At 38.6% G+C, this 12,558-nt stretch overlaps 1 protein-coding gene across 7 annotated transcripts; it reads left to right on the top strand.

The window, feature by feature from the left end:
• The first annotated feature begins 2,398 nt into the window (after positions 1-2,398).
• atf7ip2 (activating transcription factor 7 interacting protein 2) lies at positions 2,399-11,166 on the top strand. 7 transcript variants are annotated; one of them, XM_084114912.1, is made up of 12 exons: positions 2,399-2,555; positions 3,279-3,343; positions 4,552-4,683; positions 4,839-4,925; positions 5,125-5,204; positions 7,113-7,165; positions 7,259-7,317; positions 7,498-7,540; positions 9,559-9,605; positions 9,688-9,751; positions 9,854-9,912; positions 10,003-11,166. In XM_084114912.1, the coding sequence occupies exons 2-12, from the start codon at positions 3,281-3,283 to the stop codon at positions 10,402-10,404; spliced, it is 1,089 nt and encodes a 362-aa protein (XP_083971038.1). In that variant the 5' UTR covers positions 2,399-2,555; positions 3,279-3,280; the 3' UTR covers positions 10,405-11,166. The 7 variants fall into 7 exon arrangements, with proteins under 7 accessions (XP_083971038.1, XP_083971042.1, XP_083971043.1 ...); XM_084114916.1 differs by having other exon boundaries at positions 2,416-2,555; positions 7,116-7,165; XM_084114917.1 differs by having other exon boundaries at positions 2,416-2,555; positions 9,857-9,912.
• Positions 11,167-12,558: the final 1,392 nt, after the last annotated feature.

The raw sequence follows: 12,558 nt of genomic DNA, 5'->3' as shown, positions 1-12,558 counted from the left end.
AGCTATGGTATATTCAAACTACGCATTCAAAACACAGGCATGACTCATAGGAAAGCTCTCTGTGTGATGTCACCAGATCCTGTGGGAAGGACTCAAGCTCAAGCTCATGGAAGATGATCAGAGCCAGAACACTTGCTGCACAGTCAGACTCAGCCCCCAACTCCCATTATCCACTCGTACAGAAGGATATGGCCATTTTCTCATTTTCTGCAATCGCAATGAACATGATTTACTTATTAGCAGACTCAGACTCCAGCAGGTGCAGAACATGGCTATGCCTTTACATCTCAAAGGAGAACACGCTCCTCCTGCCTGTGAAGTTCTTCGGTAATGTAGTTTTTTAACACATCTGCAAACGTTTCTATTTTAGCTCTACATGTCAAACACACACACACAAAATGTGAGCAACCAAGCACCCTTTCTATTCTGGTCCATTTCCATTCAACCATCATACTGGCCCTAATTTTCTGGACATTATATATATCAAGCAATGTTCACGCTCAAACTGCAGCTCTGGGTTTTCCCTGAAGGTTTTGTATTTCAGCTTCATACTATCTACTGTGGTGCTGTATAGAGTCATGCGTGAATGCAGGGAAGCGGTATCATGTCTGTTTGAGAAGTAATGCAAAGTGAATGCCCCTGCAATGCAAAACAAAGAAAATGTGAGCTGTACAGAAAGACAGTGCAAACAAAGATTACAAACTTATAGCCTATTCCAGAATGCAATCAAATATTCAAAACTGAGGGAAACCAAAATTAAAATAAAGTATTGGTCATTGGAAGGAAAAAATATTTAGATTTACCACTATTCTGAATAAACAGGGACAGCCTGTCTCAATGTATATGTAGTTGTAGACACTATCTACAGTCAAACCAAAAATTATTCAGACATCAGATATATAAAAAAAAAATAGAATAATTAAATTTTACTAGTGGGTACAGGACACTATAGTTAATTTATGTAAGTGAGGATAGCAAAATAAAGTAAACTGTGACATATTATACCCAAAAATTCTTCATAAAGTGGACTACCAGTAAACTTGATAAAATTATTATTTTATACATTAAATAAATTATTATTTTAAATTATTCAGACACTTTGACCTGACCATGTTTTGCTTAAGTGTTTTTTCTTTAATTGCTAATGCGACCTTTTTACACCACAGACTGATCAAAATTAAGCATTGCTTGGTAATTGGTTGACCTAAATTGGTATTATTTAATTGTGTACTTAAATTTATCAAATGACAGCTATTCAACCTAATTCATTTGTGAGACAGTCTAACAGAAGGATGGCCAAAACCAGTGAAATATCAACTGATTTGATAACTGTGAAAATTGTCATATTTAATACCATTTTCTAAACTATAGCGAATAAACTGTGATAATGTGAGAAACGTTGAAGGTGTCTGAATAAATTTTGGTATGACTGTATATTACACCTTTCAGTAGTGTGGATCCAATGACACTGAGTGTAGTTTCATAATCATTAAATGGAAATATTATGGCTTCTTTCCCGCACAGTGGCATAGCAGCATTTATTCGGTGTGAATTGTTTATGCCTTATGCCTGTTAGGATTACAATATTTTATATCTCAATCAAAGACGTTGTTAATTGGGTATTTTTAGAGGGGAAAACATTTCATTATGTTTCTGAGCAAGCCTCACACTGTAAAATGTGTGTGTGGTGCTGCTCAAACAGAACTCCTGTGGGACAGAGACGTCAACAGTCTGCAAAAACATCTCCAACCGCTGGGTAGCGCTTTTAAGGGGCCAACTTGAATTTGTGAGACTGAGGGGAAACAGTTAATGTAGATTACATTCAAGCTAAGCAATTTTGTGGAGAAAAAAATAGTTTAATTACTCTAAACTAAACATCATGCTGTAGGTTGAGCGAAACCTATAAAAAATAATAATAATAATAAGCAGCCAATAGTAAAAAGGAATACAAAAAAATATTGGCACTGCTGATTTTCAACAAGTGAGAGAAGGTCCGCGGTCATTTCTTAAAGTTCATTTTAAAGAAGTGGTTCAAAAACCGACTCAGTGATTCTTTTCAGCCATGACGCGTCAAGATGCTATACGTCCAATAAAGCCATTAGGATTAGACCTATAAGTTTCTCTTTTTTTAAAGTTTTTATAAAAAATCGTGTTAGTGTACTATAAACTAAATTTATTTGCATTTAAATTATAGGCTAATACTAAAAATATCTTACAAATATGTTTTATATTACTTAATTTACAAATAAAATTGTCATACAATCATATTTGTAAAAGATTATTCTTTCTGTTATTCGGCTAGCTTACTTTTCGCTCCATCAGTGAAATCCTCTGATTCGTTAGCCACATTCGTGAACGAATCGTTCAGACCGGTTTTGTGAACCGGTTCAACCAATTCATTGCAAAGATCCGACTCAAAAACGATTCATTCATAAAGCGTGCATCGCTTGCCCAATACCTTTCGTGGCGGGACTTATATTATTTAAAGAAGCAGGAAATCCTGCACAGGGACAATACACAATAACTGGCTACTACAAATTCGGCATTCTGTTCAGGTGAGTTGTGTTTGAAATTGTTTATTCCTTTGTTTTGTTCAAAGAGAACGCACGCGGTGTCACAGATAGCATTCGCGGGCTCTGTTTGGAGTTTGTTACGCGCGTTGTATGGCAAGCGCTAGAGTCAGTGGTTTTGAAAACGCGTTATAATATATCTGCATGGTCATAGAAAGCTTACTTTCAAGGCCAGCAGATTTAGTAAGCCATTTGGAATGCACATTAGGTGGACATTTCATCGTTTACTCCTAACCAGGGTAGTGGAGTAAATTTTAGCATCAGTGTTAGCTGCAGTTGTCAGTGGCAACAGTGGCGTCTGGTTCGTCATGGTCGAATGTAGCTTGCGTTGCGATTCATAGGAAAGGCCGTTACCATTCGTGCAGCTGGTACCATTCGTACCATGTCGCTAGCGCTTATAAGTGGCGATCTTGTTGCCGTATACTGTTTAGGCACGTCACTTCCGGTTTGCTTGTTTCCTTCAGTGTTGATGTTTATATATAGAAAGCCCTTCATTGATTTTAAAGTGAGCCAAATGCTTGTAATAGTAGCGATAAATAATCGTTTTGAATCGTTGGTTAATCTCAAACGAAGTGCAAATGTTTAAATTGACGGTGGTAAAATAACTAATGATTAATTATATCTCTAATTTGTTTGGTTTTCATTATAATATGTATCACGAATCATTCGAAATGAAATGTGCTTTACATCTTTAACGTTATATCTCAGTTATGAAAAGGAGCAGACATGAAGAGGAAACATGGCAGAGACCGAACAAGCTCCCTCGGTCCGAGGCAAGTTTGTCATTTAACGTTACGTCCTTTGGATGTTATTATTCAACGATAATAATGACTTCGATAAGTTTTTTTGTTTGTTTGTTTTAATGAAAGTACTTTTATTGTACTTTACATTTACGGTTGTGCAAAATTCTCCTTTTAGTTCATGAGCTGGAATTAATATTGAATTGGCCACAACTCACGGGCTGATTATGAATTTGAATAACAGGAATAATTTACTGAATTGCAATTCTGAGAAATCCTATACAGTTAACTTACACAAACGTATAAAGTTACACAAACCGCATTTATTCTCTCAATTACTGAGAACTTTTTCTATTTTTTTATTTAATGAATGGACATTCATCTTTATTAAGTTAAGTACAGTCAAAAGACAAAACGGCAATCAAAAAGATTTTAGTTTCAATACAGCATCACAAAACGTGGTGACATTTAGGCCCGGTTTCACAGACAGGGCTTAGACTAAGCCAGGATTAGGCCTTAGTTCAATTAATAATAATTATAACTCGTTACATTTATATAGCGCTTTTCTGGGTACACAAAGTGCTTTACATAGAAGGGGGGAATCTCCTCAACCACCACCAATGTGCAGCATCCACCTGGATGATGTGACGGCAGCCATATTGTGCCAGAACGCCCACCACACACCAGCTTATTGGTGGAGAGGAGAGAGAGTGATGAAGCCAATCAGTGTATATATATGGGGATGATTAGGAGGCCATGATGGACAGAGGCCAATGGGCAAATTTGGGCAGGATGACGGGGTTAAACCCCTGTTCTTTTTCGAAGGACATCCTGAGATTTTTAATGACCACAGAGAGTCAGGACCTCGGTTTAACGTCCCATCCGAAGGACGCAATTAGGGCATTAAAAAAAAAACATTACTGGTGTGCATCTTGAGACAAAACAATGCTACTGACAGATTTTAAGGCAAGTTTCTTTCAGTTAAAACAGCTCAAACATGAATTTTAGTCTGGGACTATCTTAAGCCTTGTCTGTGGAATGGGAGTTAGACTGTTATCAGCGTAGAAAGTAATCAGCCTAGCAGCAGAACGAAGCATGCAAAAGTTATAGTACTAATTTATATGTTCTTAATCAAAAATCCATATATTTTTTGTTACTTCAATTCTGAATGGTGCAAAACCTGCTTTACACTTGTCAGAATTGCATTTCATCTCTTCCAGTTGTGATCTGTTTATTGATAGGTTGAAAAAATAATATCAGATAAGGTTGGGACTGCAGTGGAGCAGTCTGACCTCAAGATGAAGAATTTGATGGAAAGAATCGCTGAGGTGAATAGTGAACCACAATATGATGCCAGAATCAAGAAACTGGAAGTAAGTGACCAGAATGCCCATTTCTGTGGACTTCAGTTGTTTGCATTTTTGGACAATATGTGTATTAAACTGTCCAGTTGACTGTAGTGCCCTGCAGGCCTGAATGCCATAACCACCATTTGCATTTTCTTTGTCTCATTCTCTTTTGTTTTCAGGCCCATGTAAGGAAGATAAAGCGAAGAGGAGATGCAGTATTTACATATATCAGAAAATTCAGATCCTTAGGGATTTCTCACAGTCAGGTATGAACTAGATTATGAGATTAATCATTATAATAATAATAAAACAATTTATTTGTAATGCGCCTTTCTCAAACTCAAAGCGCTAAACTCAAAGATTGATTTGGTTTGATTATCATAATTGAAAGACATTTATAATATATAAAAAGCTGAGGTATTTATGTATAACCCATCACTGTTGTCTTTTTTATCTTTTTAACAGTCCCCCCCTTCTTTAAGTCCTCCACCTGACCAGCCACAGCGATGCATCTCTCCAGCCGAACCAATAATCTATATGTCCAGGTATTCTGCAGTATTGTAGACATATTACAAACTTCATTAATAATACATGCATGCCACCAATTTAGTAAAAATCGTTGTTAATTTTGGTGTAGAAACTGAATACACTTGTGCTGCAAACTGATGCTTTTCAAATTCTGTTTGGAAAATGAGGCAGAGAGCCTGCTTCACTTAAATATTCCATTTACTGTTTAATCAGAAGTTATTCTAATAGAATAATCAAAGTGAAATCATCTCAGTGGTCCCCTGTGGATCTTTTGCTTTTCGGTTGGTTGTTTTAAATTCAGCAATGATTCAAGGCTGCAGTCTTGGCACCTTTCCATTTCTTTTCTTTCCCTGAGGTGCTTCATGCTGAGTGGCGTTCCTTCACTTTCATGTGTGGCTGTTGCAGTCTTTTAAACTAGTGTGCTTCACTGGAAACTAGGCATTCATTGCCACTTAATGTTTGTGTACCAAGGCCAACAAACCAGACTCTTTCAAAGTAATGATTACAGCTATTTGTTATTCTAGCCATCCGCTTAATTGTTGAATTACCACAATCACAATTCACTGCAAGAACTCAAGTGTGATGGACAGAAACTCGAGGAGCTCGGCTCTACTGTCTCCAAATGTATCTGAGATGTGACGCATCTTTCTTCATACAACACTGCATTATAGTAATTAAATACAATAGTAATACTTTTAATAATAAAATCAAAATAAAACCATAGCTCTAAAACCATGGTGAGTGTACTACATTGTGTTTGGATGAATTTCATGAATTTTGATAATGTTGCGTGCATCAATATAAGGCAGTATATTGATGGTTGAAAACATTGATATAGAGACATCTGTAGGCGCGTCATAAAAAAAAAAAAATCCATATGCGCTGGAAGAGCTTGGCCAGTAACACACCTGCTGTATGCGAGTTCATCTGCCCTGTGTGTTGGGGTGTATGAATAATTGTGGTAAAAATAACCACAATTCTTAGCAAATAATCAGAATAATGAAATTTTGATGTAAAATGAAGACTCATGTCATGTGCACGTAAACATATGGCGCTTTTCCACTACACAGTACCAGCTCGCCTCGCCTTTGTTTGGTTTTCCACTGTGTAAAAGTTGTACCTGTACCTGCTTCCAGGTACTTTTTTTTGTACCACCTCCGGCGAGGTTCTGAGCGAGCTGAGGCGATACTAAAATGTGACGTGAAAACACGGCAGGCTGCTGATTGGTCAGAGAGAATCGTCACTGTTCACTGCGTCATCATTGCACGCGCCAGACGGAGTATCCTGAATAAAAAACAGCAAAAACATAAACAAAACCATCCAAAAACAGCATACACTCGATTTCCTCCATTGTCCTGTGTGTGTGGGTAGCGGGTGTGTGTCGCATAGAAGAAGTCACGGCAGTTTCCTGCGGCGTCGCTATGACGACCAGGTACTATTGTGGAGGTACTATCTGCAATGGAAAACGGAGCGAAAAGCGAGCCGAGACGAGGCGAGTCGAGTTGAGCTGGTACTGGTAATGGAAAAGCCGAATTAGTCATTGTAGGTTTGATTTGTCTGCTAGAGATGCAGCAAAATTCTAATTATGGCCAATACCGATAGACCAATATTAAAATTAAGTTGTTGTTTTTTATGAAATAAAACCACTAAATACAATTCTATAGAATTGAATTTAGGCATCACGACATTATAATGTACTGATTTCATTAATCCATGAAAGTGGATATTATTTTGTGATTTGCTGAACATCACATTTAGCAAATGTTTTTAAAGATGAATTTTTAAGTGAGTATTGGGTAATAAAATGTAAAAACAAGGTGAAGTGGGAATGCACAATTACCCCAAAAAAGTGCAGAAATTATACATCACTTTTAAATGTCTTGTTGGGGTGCAGAATTCTAATTTCATGCAATATTTTTTACCAGAAGTTCAGTCAACGGAGGCAGTTTCATTGACAACGCTTCAGTGTCATCAGCAGGTCTTGTTGCTATTATCATCATGGTATTCTAGCTTCAACAATGTCCAACGTTTGTAATTCAGCAGATTAAAATGATTGTTTTTGCACTAATAGTCAATGACTGTGTGGTGTCTACATTGAGAAGACCAAAGGAAGGGTTCTGGCAGAGTTTGGTAACTATTTCTTTCATTGTCTTCAATGTCTTGTCATTCATTACTTGTTTATTCTTGTATAAGATTTGTAATATGTCTCATGTGATTTGTGACGCCATGGCCAGACCGTGCTGGAGACAATAGATTAAAATTGTTTATATATAAACTTCAAATTAGCAAACCGTTCTCTTTTTATTTCAGCGGTCTAAGAAACCAGTTGTTGACCTTACGGAGGAAGACAGAGGTATTTGATCTTGAATTCAAATCAAATGACTAGAGATGCACCGATTACAATTTTCTAGGCCGATTCCGATTTCCGATTTTTCATTGAGTTTGACCTGCCGATACCGATTTTAGCCGATTCCGATTAATTTTTTTTCTAACCACTTTACAGCACACACACATATTTATTTTCGATCTTTTCTTTAACCCTTTCACGCGTAAGTTTAAAATATTCTAACTGACTCCCCCACCCCCAGAGTTTTTTCAAGGCGAACGTTTCCTTTAATGTTTCCATGGCGACGCGTCACGCGATACACCGCAGCCACAATAACGGTACGTTCACACGGGGCGTCAGCGTCAGCGCTTCCCATTGACTTTGAATGGGTGACGTCAAGCGTTGCCGAAAAGAATTGTGGATCCGTCGGCGGCGCTTCACTGGCGTTGCTCGCGGCAGAAGTTGAGAATTTTTCAACTTCTGCCGCGAGCAACGCCAGTGAAGCGCCGCCGACGGAAGCGTCAGCCAATCAGATCGCTCTATGCAAATACAGTAGCCAGGCGGCAGCCAATCACGTTCATCCTGTTCAAGAGCAGCAAACTGAGGATAAATTTTAAAATGGAGGAGAAACGAATTATTGCGGTGGGCAATCACCCGGTCCTTTATGACCATTGAATGACAATGAAGCTTGTTGTTGAGTTCCTGTCTAATTTCATTGGCTGACGCTGCTATGACCATGGCGTCAGTGCCAAACTTCAGCCACGCCTTCCGTCAAGCGTTGACGCTGACGACCCGTGTGAACGTACCGTAAAGCCGCTTGTCCACCAGCGTCTGATCAATTTTTGTTCCGACGCGACGCCTGTGACGTTTTCGCTGCTTGGGGCCGGGGTTTGTGTGTAATTTAAATATGAAACCATAGCAACGGCCATACACAAATTCTCGCCGCCGAGTTTCCATTGGCTGCTGCCCCGCGTTTTGACGCTCTCATTTGCGTAAAGTATCCACCGAGATACTTTTTTGCAGCGCCGCTGTTGACCAAATCGACGCGACGCGACCCATCATGCTTTGCGGGGGCGTTTTTGCTGCCTGACGTAGTTTCATAGGAAATGAATGGGCTTTGGCGTCGCGTCAGAAATCGAGACACTGGTGGACAAGCGGCTTAATACTGTATGACAGATGTGTCGCTTTTATTTCGCTTTTCCTTTTTTATTCAAAATATTCACAAACTTGCTTAAGTTACCATGTCATCAACTAGCCTATCTGATATTCCGATTCTCAAATACGTGTAAGTGAGTGTGTTTGGTTGTTTAAAAACCTTTATAAATAATCTTGATCTATAACATGAGATGGGCGTCGCAATGTTGTCCTGTCAGTCGGATTTAACTTACAGCACGTCAATTCATCAGTTTCTCCCGAAATAAATGCAAGAAAGTGGCCGGTGAACTGAGAATAATAGAGTAAACTTTATAGTTACTTCCACTATGTTTGTCTGATATGAATAACACATGTCGGCAAATTATATTTGAATAGACTGTTATTGCTGCTTCCACAGACATCAGTGTGTATTTTACAAACTCCAAATGCATTGTTTTACTCGTGCTTATGTGTATTTAAATATCTGAAACCTAAAATAAACATTATGAGGTTGAAAACACTGCTTAGTTGTGACATATGACAGCGCTGAACGCGTCCGACTCTGGCTCAGCGCCAGCCAACGCGCGAAAGCACAGTTTGAATCTGGCAGTTATAAGACGTCACTGAACATTCTAAATGTGGCACCATAACCTACTCTCAGGGGCACAGAAATAAAAATCCCATATATGAAACCGTACCGCTCTAAAGGTTAATCATGCGGCGCCCGAGTGCATTTGACGGGCATAAAATCGGCATATGTCAGACTGACCGGCCGGTCGCCGGTCATGGCCGATCACGTGAAAATCGGCCAATTCCGGTCACCAGCCGATCAATCGGTGCATCTCTACAAATGACTTTATAAACAATGCGCTGTTGTATTGACTGAATGATGTGTTTTTGTCCTGGTTCAGCGGCCAGACTGAATGAAGAGAGTCCGGTTACCCAGCCACCAGATCAGGTATGCCATCATGCTCTCTCTCATTCTGCAACATTTTCAGACTGTTTCTTAGTAGTTTTGTTTTCACATCTGTGCCCTGCAGAAATTGGTACCTTCAAAACCAGAACCATCAAAACCCTCAAGTACGCCACCCAAAGCCATTAAAGGTATGATGCCATTGAATTTATCATGTTTGTTTTTGTTATTCTTTTTTCTAAATATTAACAAGTCTTCAAGTCTTTTTTACTGTAATTTTCTTAAATGAAAAGAAGAAAAGCAGAGTGTTATGGAGGAGCACCGTGTCATTTCTCCAGTACAGTCGGAAAAAGTAAGCAATTGTTTAGTATGTGCTACTACAACACCACTAAGTTTTATGTCATAACAGTCATAACATTTCAGTTATACCTTTCTTTAATAGGAGGACTGGCACTCCAAACTCCATCCTTTTCCACACACTCCGTTCCCCAAGGAGCTTCCGGTTGTAGCTGCTTCTCATAACTTGCCCCAGAAGCCAGTGGTGAAACTAGCTCGGATTGGAAATGCACAAGAATTAGGCATCGCGTGGAACGTTGATCGCCATGACCCCCACGCAGCTGAGATGGATTGCTACTACATTTACGTTTCCCATGAACACAAAAACTGCACTTTTTCGGAATGGAAGTGCCTCGGAGTGATCAAAGCCATGCCTCTTCCTATGGCCTGCAAGGTGTCTGACTGTAAAGGAGATAAACGACTGTGTTTTACTGTTGTGGGGAAGGATATATTTGGCCGTTATGGGCCGTACAGTGACATACGTACTGTTGCAGCAGGACAAATATGATTTTGGCAACAATTCTCTAGTGAGTCGGAACCCTTGTTCATATAAGGATTCAGGTAGGATGAACGTATTGGTATATGGAGTAATGAATTTTTTAAGATTTGAATTTCTCAAAAGATGTTGAGTTCAGTAAAAATAAAGTTGAAGCTGCTGTTTTTCTCCTTTTTTTGTATTTTAGTTGTTTTTCTTTCTCTGACAAGAGAATATGTTTGTTTTTGTTTGTTCTTTTAAATGTCAGTAAGCCCTGAAAGTCCTTCATGTTATATTTGAAAGGCACTAAACACAGAAGTATTAAGAAAAAGCTGTTGTTTTTATTGGTTATAAAGTTACAAAACGATTTAATTTGCCTCTGGCCTTCATAATATGAAGTCGTCAGTGGTATGAGTCAACAAAGCAATCACTAGCTGTAATAGACAGAGTGAAATCTGATTGTTAACGTCTAATGCAAGTGGCAGAAAACCATTTGAGACAACATTTGTTTCCTGTAATGACTGCATTTGTGGATTCTACTTCATGCTGCTGCAGAAATGACATTCAACTCGAATGAAAATATACCACTAAATCCAATGTTCATTGAGTCTATGCTAGTCTTAGAAATATGACTTATGATTTACAAATGTTGAAGTCTTGAGCTTTGTTCCATTTTCTGCTATAAGAGCTGATGTTTGGTATTTATTTAGATCTTGATTTCATCTTTATTTTATTTCACAGATGAAGTGACATTTGTAACTGAAATTTCCATAAAATATAATTTTCCTCAAATGGTATGAGAGTAGCATTGTCTGACTAAAATCAATACAATCATTCATCTACAGAAATTCATTTTTCCAGAAAAAAAGTATTTCAAGCAAACATTAAACAATGTTGCACCACTGACATCTAAATCGAAAAAATTAACTTAATGTTTTGAAAACGGGAAATATCTGGGAAGTATTTTTCCACAACAATTTGTATTCTAAAATTGAAGGCATTAAATGTTCTTATTAAATTACTTTCAGACATTTGCATACTTAAAGACTTTACATTAATGCTTAATAAGAAGCAAAATGAGTAAAATATAAAAAACTGAAAATGTCACATAAGTGACATTTGCACCAGATGAAGGGGACGAGAGATTTTTTTTTTTTTTCAGGCACTTCTGCATATTTTTTTATAGTCAAATCATTTCCGTTATTACATACAGTGAGGAAAATTAGTATTTGAACACCCTGCTTTTTTGCAAGTTCTCCCACTTAGAAATCATGGAGGGGTCTGAAATTGTCATCGTAGGTGCATGTCCACTGTGAGAGACATAATCTAAAAAAAAAAATCCAGAAATCACAATATATGATTTTTTAACTATTTATTTGTATGATACAGCTGCAAATAAGTATTTGAACACCTGAGAAAATCAATGTTAATATTTGGTACAGTAGCCTTTGTTTGCAATTACAGAGGTCAAACGTTTCCTGTAGTTTTTCACCAGGTTTGCACACACTGCAGGAGGGATTTTGGCCCATTCCTCCACACAGATCTTCTCTAGATCAGTCAGGTTTCTGGGCTGTCACTGAGAAACACGGAGTTTGAGCTCCCTCCAAAGATTCTCTATTGGGTTTAGGTCTGGAGACTGGCTAGGCCACACCAGAACCTTGATATGCTTCTTACAGAGCCACTCCTTGGTTATCCTGGCTGTGTGCTTCGGGTCATTGTCATGATGGAAGACCCAGCCTCGACCCATCTTCAATGCTCTAACTGAGGGAAGGAGGTTGTTCCCCAAAATCTCGCAATACATGGCCCCGGTCATCCTCTCCTTAATACAGTGCAGTCGCCCTGTCCCATGTGCAGAAAAACACCCCCAAAGCATGATGCTACCACCCCCATGCTTCAGAGTAGGGATGGTGTTCTTGGGATGGTACTCATCATTCTTCTTCCTCCAAACACGTTTAGTGGAATTATGACCAAAAAGTTCTATTTTGGTCTCATCTGACCACATGACTTTCTCCCATGACTCCTCTGGATCATCCAAATGGTCATTGGCAAACTTAAGACGGGCCTTGACTTGTGCTGGTTTAAGCAGGGGAACCTTCCGTGCCATGCATGATTTCAAACCATGACGTCTTAGTGTATTACCAACAGTAACCTTGGAAACGGTGGTCCCAGCTCTTTTCAGGTCATTGA

This window comes from Abramis brama, assembly GCF_963993115.1.
Source record: "Abramis brama genome assembly, chromosome: 1".
In the NCBI taxonomy this organism is placed as follows: Eukaryota; Metazoa; Chordata; class Actinopteri; order Cypriniformes; family Leuciscidae; genus Abramis; species Abramis brama.
This window is presented reverse-complemented; position numbering and strand designations above follow the sequence as displayed.

Excerpts from the sequence above, each read along its gene's own strand:
- atf7ip2 (XM_084114912.1), top strand. The coding sequence starts at position 3,281 with ATGAAAAGGAGCAGACATGAAGAGGAAACATGGCAGAGACCGAACAAG. Across the intron at positions 4,926-5,124 it reads TAGGGATTTCTCACAGTCAG|TCCCCCCCTTCTTTAAGTCC; the intron begins GTATGAACTAGA and ends TCTTTTTAACAG. Across the intron at positions 7,318-7,497 it reads AAGGGTTCTGGCAGAGTTTG|CGGTCTAAGAAACCAGTTGT; the intron begins GTAACTATTTCT and ends TTTTTATTTCAG.